At 46.7% G+C, this 13,483-nt stretch overlaps 1 protein-coding gene across 2 annotated transcripts; it reads left to right on the top strand.

Moving 5' to 3' along the window:
• The first annotated feature begins 3,805 nt into the window (after positions 1 to 3,805).
• On the top strand, positions 3,806 to 9,882 carry LOC132652956 (aflatoxin B1 aldehyde reductase member 3-like). 2 transcript variants are annotated; one of them, XM_060379179.1, is made up of 7 exons: positions 3,806 to 4,084; positions 5,648 to 5,835; positions 6,050 to 6,154; positions 6,386 to 6,482; positions 6,719 to 6,818; positions 8,240 to 8,369; positions 9,049 to 9,882. In XM_060379179.1, exons 1-7 carry the CDS (start codon positions 3,883 to 3,885, stop codon positions 9,208 to 9,210), a joined length of 984 nt encoding a protein of 327 aa, XP_060235162.1. In that variant the 5' UTR covers positions 3,806 to 3,882; the 3' UTR covers positions 9,211 to 9,882. The 2 variants fall into 2 exon arrangements, with proteins under 2 accessions (XP_060235162.1, XP_060235163.1); XM_060379180.1 differs by lacking the exon at positions 8,240 to 8,369.
• Positions 9,883 to 13,483: the final 3,601 nt, after the last annotated feature.

The following is a 13,483-nucleotide window of genomic DNA, read 5'->3' as shown; positions in this document are numbered from 1 at the left end:
CATCCTACAGTGATGTTGATTTCAGCTAGCATCTCCTCTGCAGACACTGCAACAAGTTCAAGCTGCCGGTTCCATAGTATCAGCCCATAAGTACACATAGGCAAACAATCAGCCATAAAGACCTGTACATATTCATACACATATTCAGTGGATGCTTGAACTCCTTACATACAAACAGACAATTGACATACACTCCTGTGACACATGTTCAAAAAACCAGATGGACATATTTACATGCAAACACATATCTAAATACATGTTTACACATTTACAACGCATGAATGAAGCACATTCTATCAAGTTTCATGTCTCCCAGTGAGGCTGGCTTCTGGAGGGTCGCAAAGGTATTTACTGCAGCCACAAACTTCCTACAGTTGTGTTAGAAATTCTAAAACAATGTAACTTTTAAAATTATTTGACTCCAATCAGGAATCCTGTAATCAGGAATTAATTCATCTGAACAGCAGTACATCTTCAATAAGATCCTGTAGGAAGTTTGTTGAATCAGAGTGAGTAAATACCCAGAAAGTGACAATTCATACTATGCCAGATTTTAGAGAGATGCAGCAGAGCACAAATGATGGGGTTGTCAGAGGTTGGAAGCAATTCTGGGGTGCATCATGGTACAGTCTTTGCAAAATACTGGATCCCTTCCAGAGAGCTCTCATACCTACTGAATTTTGCCCAAATCAATGGCTCTCGGCGTCATGTCAGAGGTTACAGTCAATACTGGAGGTGCATCGTGGTACAGACTTTGCAAAATACCAGATCCCTTTTTAGAAGGCCTAATGAATTCCTTTAACAGAATGCCTCTTGGGGTTGGGGATTTAACTCAGTGGTAGAGCACTTGCCTAGCAAGCACAAGGCCCTGGGTTTGGTCCTCAGCTCTGGAAAAAACAAAAAACAAAAAACAAAACAAAACAAAAACAGAATGGCTCTTGACAACATTCATACGATATACGTTTTTACCCTTGTTCCTTTTCATTATATCTTTCTAACAGTGTATAACAGACAACTCTCTCACCCCGGTGAACATCTTTTTTGCCTAGAAAGGGGCCTCAAGAGCTGTCACAGGTTGCTTTCTAAAATCCTGACTAGGGAGAGGCAGCCAGCTGACCAGTCCAAAGTGCACCCCAAAATAAAGCTTGCTTTAATCAGACAGTTGTTGGCTTGGCTTTGTTTATTTTTTTCCTCAAAATTCTCAGCTTTAACAGAATGTCTTACAGGCTGCTTTGTAAAATACTTTTTCTTTATTTCATGTGCATTAGTGTGAGAGTGTCAGATCCCTTGGAACTGGAGTGACAGACAGTAGTGAACTGTAGCTGTGGGTGCCATGTATGTGCTCAAATTTGAACCTGGGTCCTTTGGAAGATCAGACAGTAGTGCTCTTAACCACTGAGCCATCTCTCCAGTCCCTGAGACTGTGTTTTTTGTTTGTTTAATTTAGTTTTTTGAGACAGGGTTTCTCTTTATAGTCTTGGCCACCTCACCTGTCCTTCTATTCTTCTTCTTCTTTTCTTTAATCTGTTCTGCAACTGAAGGTCTTTTATGTTGTGTCTCTATTCTGACACCTGGGGATAAAAACTCTCAACACACGTGTGTACAGGGGTTTGTGTGCACACAGGTTTTCTTTTCTTTTGATGAAAACCAGAAGAATGACCTGGGGTTGTTGGTGCATATGGCTGTCCTAGCACTTGGTGAGGAGGCAGGTGGATCTCTATGAGTTTAAAGCTATCCTTGTCGAAAATAACAACAACAGCAACAACAAAGACTGAAAGAGTGAGTTTGCTGAAACATTTTCACTAACTTTTAGTAAATCAGATGAGAGAGTCTGCTGAACCATGTTGTTGACTTTCTGTAAATATCTGCAAGTCGCCTTGCTGAGTCATGCAGTAAGTATATCATTAACTTCAAAGGATGGGTTCCCAGATATTGCTCTTTTGTCTTTTCCTTTCTTTATTTTTTTCTTTTTTGGTTTCTGTCTTTGTTTGCTTCTCTCTCTTTTTCTTTCATTTTACCTTTCTAATTCTCTTTCTTTTTGTTTTTTGAGACAAAGTTTCTCTTTGTAGTTCTGGCTGTTCTGCAACTTACTCTGCAGAACAGGCTGCCCTCAAACTCACAGAGACCTACCTACCTCTGTGCTGCCCACTGAGCGCTAGTTCTCTATGAGTTCAAGGCTACCATGATCTACAGAGTGAGTTTCAGGACATCCAGAGCAACAGAGAAAAATCTTGTAACAAAAAACAAAAACAAAAATGAGCAAACAAAAAAACCAAAAAAAGCAAAACAAACAAACAAAAAACAAAAACAAAAATCAACCAAACAAAAAACCTGAGCGCTGGGATTAATGGTGTGTGCTACCACCACCTGGCTCAGGTTTTCGTTCTTACCGATCTATAATGGTGAGGCAGGAGAGCTGGCTCAGCAGTTGAGAGTGCTTGCTACTCTTACAAAGGACTGGACTTTGGGTCCCAGCACCAGTCTGGGGTCTCGCTACTGTCTCCTGATCTCCTCCAGACTGTTACTGACATGACACACATGCACACAAACACATACACATCTTTCTAGTCTTCTGTGTTTTCTGTGCCGCTACTGCCCCTTTCTGTAGAAGGGTCATACATACGGAGTCATGGCAAGTTAGCCATGCCAGGCTTCTTTCAACAGCTGAGATCTGCCTGTTACTGTGAGTTCACAGCTTAGCTCTTTGTCTATTGGACCCTTGAGGGACATTTGGGTTGCTTCTGTGTTCTGCCACTTACAGCTGGACAAACATAAACTCTCCTGTAGGGCTGGAGGTACAGCTCAGCTAGTAGAGTGATTCAGCACCCCATAATCCTGCTATGGCTGCTCAAACCTGTCATTCCATCACTTAGTAGGTGTGGGTCAAGAAATCAGAAGTTCAAGGTCATCCTCAACTACATGCTGGGTTGAAGTCAACCTGAGATGAATGAAACTTTTTCAAATATGTGTGTGTGGATACATGCATTATAGATGTACATGATTGGGAAAAAAAAAAAAAAGACAAAAGCAAGGAAACAAACAAAAGCCCCAAAGAAATACTTGTCTTTAAGTTTTTGTGTGAACATCGCATTTCATCTTCTTAAAAAAAAAAGCAAAATCCAGAAAAAGAAATTGCTGAATGGTTTCCTTACCCTTTGATAAACACCAAGGTGTAAGATTGGTTGGAGGAGCCAGTCTCCACCCTCCACACCCCCCACCCCTTTAGGACCTTTCACTGCTTGACAAGTTTACACCTGACCTGTGCCCAAATCTCATCATTTAGCAACATGTTTATTTCTGTTTGTAAGACCAGGTCTTTAGTTGTCCATGCTGGCCTCAAACTTGGTTTGTAGCCAAGGTGGACTTTGAACTTTTAATCTTCCTGTCTCTTTACCTCCCAGGTGCAGGGCTTGCAAATCCTTGCCATACACCCTGATTTAGTTAGCTAATTCATTAAAACAAACAAACAAACAAACAAACAACAAAAACCTTGTGGCAATCATCCTGAATCAGTCTCCAGAGTCCTGGGATTTAGGGCATGAGGTCAGGCACCCCCTTAAACTACTTATAGGAGAAGACAGAGACCCAGGGTGGCTCAGGACTGAGGCAGAGGGAACCAGGGAGGGGTGCTAGCTTCGTGTTTGCCTTCAGCTTAGCGCATGGAGACCTGTGCTAGTTTCAGGCATGTTGGTGCAGAGGAGCCCAACTCTACAGAAGTCCCTTCCAACAGCCAACACAAACACACCTCTACTCGCCCCGCCCCATGGGCGTGGCCACAAGTAGCAAATAAAGCTGTAAGCGCCACTGCCCAACGCTAGAGTTACAGATCGCTGCATCCAACTTCTCTAATCCTTCACCTTCTGCCATCTCTACATTGTCATCATGTCGCCAACCGTGCCCGCCACTGTCCTGGGTGCCATGGAGATGGGGCAAAGCATGGACGTGACCTCCAGCACCGCCTCGGTGCGTGCCTTCCTGCAGCGTGGCTACACTGAGATAGACACCGCCTTCCTGTATGGGGAAGGCCAGTCTGAGACTATCCTAGGTGGCCTGGGACTCGGGCTGGGCCGCAGCGGCTGCAAAGGTAACTGTCACACCTGTCATCCCCCTGCTCCAGCATATCTTTGGCTGGCTCCCAAAGCTCTGATCTCCCCTGTCCACACAACAGCTCTAAGAATTGCAACTCCTCAGGCAGGCAAACTTCAGCCATGTCTAGCTTTACACACCTTGACAGTCTCCTTCCACACCTTCTTCCGCAAAAGTAGCGCAAGATTCTCTTCACACGGTGGCCCTAACCCTGGTCTAGCCTGGAACTTATGGCTAGCTGGGCTCTAGGATTTCGGCTGCTGCCCTGCAGGTGCCCCTGTTGGCCCTCGATTCTGTACATCTTGGTTGGTTAGCAGGGTCTCCTGCTTCACCAGGAGCCATACTAGCGCTACAAAGAAAGCTGGGGGATGGAGTTTCTTATACTTATCTATCCATCTATCCACCCACCCACCCATCCATCCAACATCCAAATGGGCTTCTCAGCAGGGGCAGGGAGAGGAGCAGGGACTCACAAAGATGGCCCAACACTGGCCTGTTTTCACAAGTGGAGTCTGTAGCTGGCCCTGACTTTTCTTCTCACAGGCCCTCAGGGGGAAGCCTCTCATGTCTCTGTCTCCAGTTCCTTCTGTACCTTCCTCACCCTGTGATCAGACCTGCCCATCATCCATGCTGCATTCAGGGTCATCTTTTAAAACATCTTCAGATGACACAGAGCTCTGGAGTTGGAAGATTCAGGGACCACCTACAACCTCTAATCTAAAGTCAGGACTCCATGTGGGGTGCTTTCAGGGCCCTTTTGATTCTGGTCTGCTGCCTTTTCTCTTTTCCTATGTCCTCTATCCCAGACCTGGAGCCCTGGTACCTGGGATGGCATGTGCAGCTCCCACCCAGGGCTTTCTTGCTCCTGTTTTTAAAGCCTGTGCACTTCCTGTGAGTGGGTGTCTCTCTATTCCTTCTCTGCTGGTCTCTCACTTGCCCTAAACACTCAGAGGAGATTCTGAGGGAGCCTGGTGAGCCCCCAGGCCAGCCTCCACCTCCCTGCTCTGCCCCACTGTGGACCTTCATGCTCTTCCCCACTTCATTACTCAGTGATGGCCCTGTTTTCTGCACAGGACGTGAGGGCAAGATCTTCCAGCCTCTACCAGCCCCAGTGCCAGGCTTAGCTTACAAGGTGCCCAATTGTTACAGTGGGGATAGCAGCCACTCCTAATGTCCACAATCAGTTAAGCCTGATCAACCCTCAGGACTTCTCCATAAGCTGGTATCACTCTCATTGCTGTTTCCAGTTGGCAGAACTAAAGAGCAGTCAGTTAGGTCAAGGCCACAGCTATGAAGAGCAGAGCTGGAATTTGAAACCAGTTATATCTCTGTCTTTGTTTGTCCATTTCTCACCCCCCCACCCTGCCATCTCTCTCTTTTTCCCCTTTCTCTTGCTCTTGATATAGTGGTTCATATGGGCCATATTTGTACTATGAAGGCTTGGGGTTAAAGGCCTGCACTACCATGCCCTGTCCAGCTTTGTTCCCTGTTACACTGGATAGTCTGTTTGAATTTGCATTTTTCTTAAGTGGCTTGAATTTTCATTTTTCTTCCTGAAAAGTAAAAATTGCCACCAAGGCTATTCCATTGTTTGGGACCACATTGAAGCCTGATGATGTCCGGTTCCAGCTGGAGACATCCCTGAAGCGGCTGCAGTGTCCCCGGGTGGACCTCTTCTACTTACACTTACCAGACCACAGCACCCCTATAGAGGAGACCCTGCAGACCTGTCACCAGCTGCATCAGGAGGTGAGGTGGCCCCTGAGCTTGGAGAGATGCCCTCTGACCTTTCATCTTTACCCTACCAGGAGAGTGAGTGCTGGGAACACACAGCAGAGCTGGGCACAGACCTCACTCCAGGCTACCTACATTGTCAGTCTGCTTTTACTGGTCTCCAGGGCTGAGTAGGGCTGTGATGGAGTCTCTCTCTGAGCTGGGCTGTGATGGAGTCTCTCCCCTGTAGGGCAAGTTTGTGGAGCTTGGCGTGTCCAACTATGCCTCCTGGGAAGTGGCTGAGATCTGTACCATCTGCAAGAAAAATGGCTGGATCATGCCAACTGTGTACCAGGTGAGAGGAACCTGGTGTGCCAGGACCATTCAGACTTTGGGTCCAAGCCTCCACTGATCTTTGGGCATAACCATAAACTAGTGGTTTATGATTATGCTCAATTCTACCACCACTATGTGTATGCCCTCATTGTCAAGGTCCAGGAATGTTAAGGACTAAACTGAGGACTTTACAAGGTACAGTTGGGTCTCTCTCTTGACATGGCCCTCCTCCCCAACTGTCTCCCTGCAGGGCGTGTACAATGCCACCACCAGGCAGGTGGAGAAGGAGCTCCTTCCCTGCCTGAGACACTTTGGACTGAGGTTCTACGCCTACAGCCCATTGGCTGGTATGGGTTGCCATGAGCACAAGTCCTGTGGGTGGGTGGGCATGCCCAGCCCAGCTTTATATAGTGCTGCCATAGGAGATATCCAGTCCAGTCCCTGGGAAGCTGGGATCTTTGAGAAGGGGTGCCTGGGTCCCCTTCTTTTCAGGCTCCCTCCTGCTCTCCAGTTCCTAACAAACAGGGTCCTGACAGCCTCTGGGAGGAGTCTGGACCAGGGTTTCACTACTGTTTTCCCACAGGAGGCCTGCTGACTGGCAAATACAAATATGAAATAAAGGAAGAGGAGCAGCCCTTGAGCCGCTTCTTTGGGAAGAAATATGATAATTTCTTCAGGAAAAAGTAAGTTGTGTTGGGGGCTGTGTCTGGGTAGGAAGTTCATATCCCAGCACCCACGTAACAATCTTTCTAAGTTGCTTGCCTTCCTGTAGTACAGTGTTGAGCTGAGACAAGAAGATCGCTGGCCTTGCTGGCTGTCAGCTACTGCCAAGGTTCGGTAAAAGACCCAGTTTATGTGGTTATTTGTTTCTTTTTGCGATGGATGTTTTGCCTGCATGCCAGCCTGTGCGCCACATTCACGCAGTGCCTGAGGAGGCCAGAAGAGGGCATCAGGTCACCCTAAAACTGGAGTTACAAAAGGTTGCTAGCTGCCGTGTAGGATTTGGGAATGGATCCTGGTTGTCTGGATGAGTGGTGAGCTCTCGGAGCTACGAAGCCATGTCTCCAGCCCCAAGATGCCCTGTGTTAATGATGTACAGTAGATAGTGCCAGATCAGGACACTGGCATTTTCCTCTGGTCTTCGTGTGCACACATGAATGTGTATATACGCTCACCAGCCCTGGCACACAAATCAAATCAAATAACATGAAAGAAGAAAAAATGCGCTTGGTGGCATAGCTCAATGGTGAGTGCTTGTATAGCAAGTACGACGTCCTGGGTTCAGTCCTCAGTTCTGAGAAGAGAACAAACAAAGAGAAGAACTAAGAAAACATTACAAAACAGAAAAGGAAAGGAAAAATTATCAAGATTGTCAACCATAATACATGCACAGTGACAGAAGGAAATTGTTTTCTGGGCCATTCTTTTTTCCTTAGACAGGGCTCACTGTGTAGACCAGGCTAACCCATTACACATGGCCTTCCTTCCTGTTGGAGCTTCCTAAGCGCTGGAATTAGATGTGTGTGCTGCTATGACCAGCCACGCTGTAAGAAGAACATATTGAAAATCGATCCCTCCCTCATACAAAACATCCCGATCAGTTTCCCCTCCCTCCACTCCCTCTAGCTTCCTCCCACCTCCCTCTTTCCCAGATCCACTCTCCCTCTGTTTCCCTTCAGAAAAGAGCAGATCTCCAAGAAACAACAACTAACAAGATACAATAAGACAAGACAAAAGCCCCCATGTAGAGGCTGGACATGGCCTCCTATAGGAGAGAAATTGTCCCAAGAGTAGGCAAAAATTCTTTTTCAAGAGAGGAATCCTTGTATCCCAGGCTGGTCTAGAACTTGCTATGTAGCTGAAGATGACCTTGAATATCTGATCCTCCTGCCTCTATGTCCCTGGTGCTGGCATTACAAACAAGTGCCACCACACACGTTAAGTGAGGAGGTGGAGACTGAACCCAGGGCATCTGGCATAGCCAGGCAAGCCTACCACCACCTGAGCTACATCCCTGACCCCAGCCCCTCAGGCCTGCAGGGATTAGCTTATGCTCAAATGACACCAAGAGACTGATGCCTCTACTTCCTTCCTCACCAATGAGCTACTGGAAGGAAAGCTACTTAAAGGGCATTGACCTTGTGAAGGAGTCCTTGAAGACCACCTATGGCACCAGAGCCCCGAGCATGACCTCGGCTGCCTTGCGGTGGATGTACCATCACTCACAGCTCCAGGTAGCCCAACCATCCCTTGCTGCTTGCTCAGCTTCTGCCCCTTCAGGAAACCCAGAGTTGCCTGTATGTGCATTCTGAGGAGCATACTTGTACTTGTCCTCTCTTCTGGGACTCTTTTTCTTCTGGTTCTCATGAACATCTGCCTTTGTTCTGCCTATTCCTCTGTGTCAGGCTTGGCACAGAGCCTTGCCTCATGGATTAAGCAGCTCCTAAGAACTTAGGCCCTGCTGAGTCCCCATTAGCACTGGAGTCTACAGAGTCCTACTAAGGGGATAGAAATTAATGTAAGTTTAATTATAAGTCCTGCTCTTCAGTTGGAACCAGTCTCCTCTCTTCTGGGGGTCTGCATCTTGGTCATGAAGTCTCTTTGGGTTCAGCATTAGACAGTAACAGAGTATCTGATAAGCTTCCAAAGGATGCTCCATAAATTTGGCTAATAAACAATCAGGAAATAAGAGCATCTCAGAGTGGCATTTTTACAAATTGAAGAACTCTTCAGCCTACACGGAGGAGCACAGTGATGGGGCTGGAGGATGGTCAAGGTCTATAGGCCAACTGATCAACATATATTCAGTTCTTTCTGGGAGATTAGGATGTCAACATATGCAGTTTCTCAAATGTTAGCTACAGATAGGCAAAGAGAGGCAAGTAACAGGAATCTGGCTGTCTCTTCTTGCAGGGCTCCCAAGGAGATGCAGTTGTCTTGGGCCTATCCAGCCTGGAGCAGCTGGAAGAGAACTTGGCTGCCACTGAGGAAGGGCCCCTGGAGCCAGCTGTTGTGGAAGCCTTTAACCAAGCCTGGAATATGACTGCCCAGGAGTGTCCCAACTACTTCAGATAGACCATCCTGGCTCACAGCCAGGGGCTTTTCTGCCACCTCTTGGAATCACACCCTGGCCATTCCTTGCCTTATGCTGCCTTCGTGTGGTCTTTTCTGTCAGTCTCAACCCATGCAATGTTCTAGATTGCAGCCCTGCTTGCTTCCTGAATAAAGGAATTAATGAATTTTAATAAATTTAAAGGAATAAATAAATTATTCATTTTCTGAATGAAGCAGGTGTCTGAGGAATCTGCAGTTCAGACTGACTGTCTCTGAGAGACCAAAGTATTAAAAATTAGATTTTTTGGTTATTGAATTAAAGTTTAAAGCACAAGCTTGAACGAAGGCCAGCCAGGTAGAGACATATCCAGGCACCTGCAGGGAGGAACTAGCCTCACCCCATTCTTTTCCTACCTACTTGAGATACAGGTGCTAGGAAACCAGTCCAGATGGCCAGGCCAGAACCGTTTATGGACTGGTCACCTAAAGTAAACAAATTATTTCAAAAGTCAATTTCCCTTACCTCTTGGTGTAATGACACAGCTTGGAGCCCCCTCCTCTCCCGCTTACAGTTTTGCCCTTTACAAACCTTGTTCTCTAGACCTTTCCACCTCACTCCTCCTCTTCACCAGGGAGGTTGCTGCATCCTGGGCTCAAGCTTGTATCAAATAAATCTTCATGTGTTTGGCAACAGACTTGACTTCTGGTGGTCTTTTGGGGTCTCTAGGTCCGGTTACAACATTGGAGTTCCCACTAAGATTCCGGGACTCCCGCAGGACCCCAGAGCCTTGGTCGAGAAGGTCTATTACTAGCTGGTGAGATTTTTTTTTTTTGGCTCAGTGTCTCTGTGCAGTGCCTATGTTTGTCTACTTTCTGGTCTCTGAAAAGCCTCGAGGTGATGGTTTAAATGGCAAGAGGTGCCTAGGAGTGGACACACTCAGGGGGCACAGCAGTTGGGGTCTTGGGAGTCATCCCTGTCTCCGGGGTGGTTGACGGAGTGCCCACCCACCAATTGGAGAGTTTTGGTGGATGTGGAATCCCACCATCTACTCTCCTCTTGTGCTTTTGGCTTCCATGGCAGGGAAACCAGAGTAGAAATCTGTTGTACTTGTCTTCCTATTTGTTATGATAAACCTCTTTGGGGAGTATGTTGTGCCTGTCCTGGAGGAGGAACCTGTTTCTGCTTTTGCCTTTCCCATCACGAGTGAAAGCCAAGAGCTTGGTTTCAACTGTTTTTTTTTTTTTTTTTTTTTTTTTTTTTTTCAGTCACAGCGCACTACGTTGCTTGCATTTGTCTTTCTGTCTTGTTTGTGAATCTTTGTTTGCATTTGGACTGTGGGACTGTGACAGACACATGGGACAGACTTCCGCTAATCCCTCCCTGTTCTTCCTGACCCTTCCATGGCGGGCCATTTTGTCCTACTGTGGCGTAATTCATGGTCCCTCTGGTGTTGGGCAGGAATGTGAGGGTGGGGCTGGGAATGAAATTGTAGAGACCACCCCTTGGCCAGTGAGTGTCTGGCACCGGGCGCACCTCCACCATGGCAGTTAGCAGTGACTGGCTCTGGGACACCTGGGAAGGCCCGGGTGGGGAAGGTTGATGGGGGGACATAGTGTCACTTGTAGTGCCAGACCATCCCACCCTGAGTGTTACAGAACCCTCTCCCCCGGCAACAGTGCTCACCAAATCCGGGGCTAAGGGGTGGGGGGAGGAGAGGGCACCTTCATCATGGCGGGGCAGGTGGAGCTTGCTCACCTAGGCTGGTGGGAGAGCATTTCCACCTAGAGTGCAGAGGGAGGGAGCTCTCACTGCTTAGAAGAGCTCCACTTGTGCAAGCCTGCCTCCTGGAGGGGAACTGACAATGGTAACCTTCTACCATAGTGGGGCCCACTTCTCTTCCAAGGAAAGCATGAGAGGGCAGAGGTGAGCAGGGGATGGCTGCACCATGTGACCCCCTGGGAAACACTGTCAACAAGTCTCAAACTCCCAAAGGCAGGGCGGGCTGGGTGACAAAGTGATGGGACAGGCTGATGGGACAAAGTGCTTGAAATTACAGCTGAATGGAGAAAAAAGGTTTTGTCTGTTTAAATGTATGTATGACCATTACATGTTTGTTTTTGACTGGTCTTAAATGGTTAATATGCTCTGTAAGTCTTGGTACAGCATCTGCTGTATTCACTATTAGGTATTTGCCTACCCTTCAGTGACAGTGACAGGCTCCATTGCTGCTTCACCCAAAGCGGTGGCTTTGTGGAGCTTTGCCTTGTTGTGCCTGATTCATGAGACCCCAAAAGACCGCCAGGAGTTGAGTCTATTGCAAAACATATGAGGGTGTTTTTATTATAAGCTATAGCTTGGGCTCACACCCTCACCACCACAGCAATTGAGAACAGAGAGCCTTGTGCTCAGGGTAGGTGGTTGATTTAAAGATTCTAGTCCCTCCCAGCCCACCCAAAACAGGGGAATTCCTGTCTGGCAAGCATCTATTGGTTGAAACACAAAAGGGGATGTTGCATTTTGAATTGATTTGCTATAAAAAAGCCTCCCAACCATTAATGGTCTGGCTTCCCTTGTTTGGCTGTTCTAGGGAGAGGGGTTATCTGGGCTGGTTTCCTGGCAACTGTATCTCTAGTGGGCAGGAAAAGAGTGCAGTAAGGCTGGTTCCTCCCCAAAGGTGGCTGGATATATCTCCACCTGTCTGGCCTTTGTTCAGGTTCATGCTTTAAACTTTAATTCAATAACCCAAAAAAACAATTTTTAGTTCTTTCGTCTCTTGACCCAACCCGAGGGCTAGTCAAACAGGCTCCACCTGGAAGAGGGGCTGGGAATAGATTAGGGGCAGAGACTCAAAGAATGGGAAAAGAGGCAAGTTTCTGATCAAGGTCCTGTTTACTGAACATTCAAACAGCACTTATAAAGCAAAGGATCACAAGCAAATTTTCTCACGGCAACAACTCATCTGCATCACCTGGCAAAGCATCCGAGGATTCACTCAAGGTTACACAAGGTTTGCTCTCTGGTTCCCAGGGTTTCACGGCATTTATTATCTAGTTCTTGGGGACAGAACACCCTGCTGTAAAGACTGCCAAGGTCAGGCTTCCAGAAGTTGCCAAGGTCAGTCTCTGAGAAACTGAACTTTAGATTAGATCATGTCTGCCAAGGCCAGGAGGCAAAACTCCATTTATCAGACTCCTTCAGTCTCTCATTCCCCTCTTCCCATGATCATTTGAAGACCCAATCATGGGTCTTCTGGATATGACTCCTGGTATTCTCCATAATGGGATCTGAGTATCATTAACTGTATCGATCCCAAGCATTCCTTCATGAAAGCCATCAAGCGACATAAATACAAGGCCCAAAAGTAAAAATCAAAATGAGTAGGGGACTCATGAGGATGGATATAAAGGTAGTAATCCAAGGAGAACTATTATACCAGGATTTAAAATATCCTCTGGAATCCTCTCTCTAGAGTCTCTCCAGGCTTTTTGTCCAGTTGCTGCTTCATCTAAGCAGGTTCCCAAGATAATAGCTAATGTCAGGGATCTCCTTTTGACTTAGTATTTCAGCTCATCGGGTGGGATTATGGGCAAAGGCCTCTTTTTCTGAAATTGCTTTACTTCTGACAATGGGACCATTGGCATCATGGGCTAGGAAGGCTGAAGTGCCATCCAAAGGCTGGTCAATGGGGCAGTCCTCAGAAGCATCTGGTTAGTTGATCCAACTGAAGAGACAGGGGGCAATCATGTCAGCTTCCAGCAAGTCCAGATTTCAGCTTACAGTCCATAGTTGATCCCCAAATAGATTCTGTCAACCAGGTGAAAATCTGCTGAGACAAATTCAGACTAGAGACAGAAGTTAAAATTTGTCTAGGAAATGGGAAGTGAGGAATCCCAAGGCTAAGGGAAAAACTCATCCGGGGTCTGTTTGACCTATGCCAGATCCAGGTCACATGACCTTTTGACTTCCTGAAACTGGTATGAATTTTAGTTTACAAAAGGAAGTATATTAGTATCACCATTGTATTGAGAGCCATTCTTTAGAAAAAGCAAGAAACAAGTGTCTACAAGACAGCAGGAATGAACTCATGCCATTAAGACCTAGAAAAAGCTATGGCTTTTGGGTCAGATATACACATTAGACATATGTTTTTAACATGATGAGAAGCCCCTTTAAGTCTCTCTCCAGAAGACAACCAAAGGGAAATTAAAATTTCAAGCTTGTGCCTGGATAATAATCAGTCAGTGCTCCATCAACTTATTAGAACTCTATTGATCAATGTCATAACTCTGAACT

Source organism: Meriones unguiculatus, chromosome 3, assembly GCF_030254825.1.
Source record: "Meriones unguiculatus strain TT.TT164.6M chromosome 3, Bangor_MerUng_6.1, whole genome shotgun sequence".
Taxonomy (NCBI): domain Eukaryota; kingdom Metazoa; phylum Chordata; class Mammalia; order Rodentia; family Muridae; genus Meriones; species Meriones unguiculatus.
Note: the sequence above shows the minus strand (reverse complement) of the source record. Positions and strands in the feature narration are given on the sequence as shown.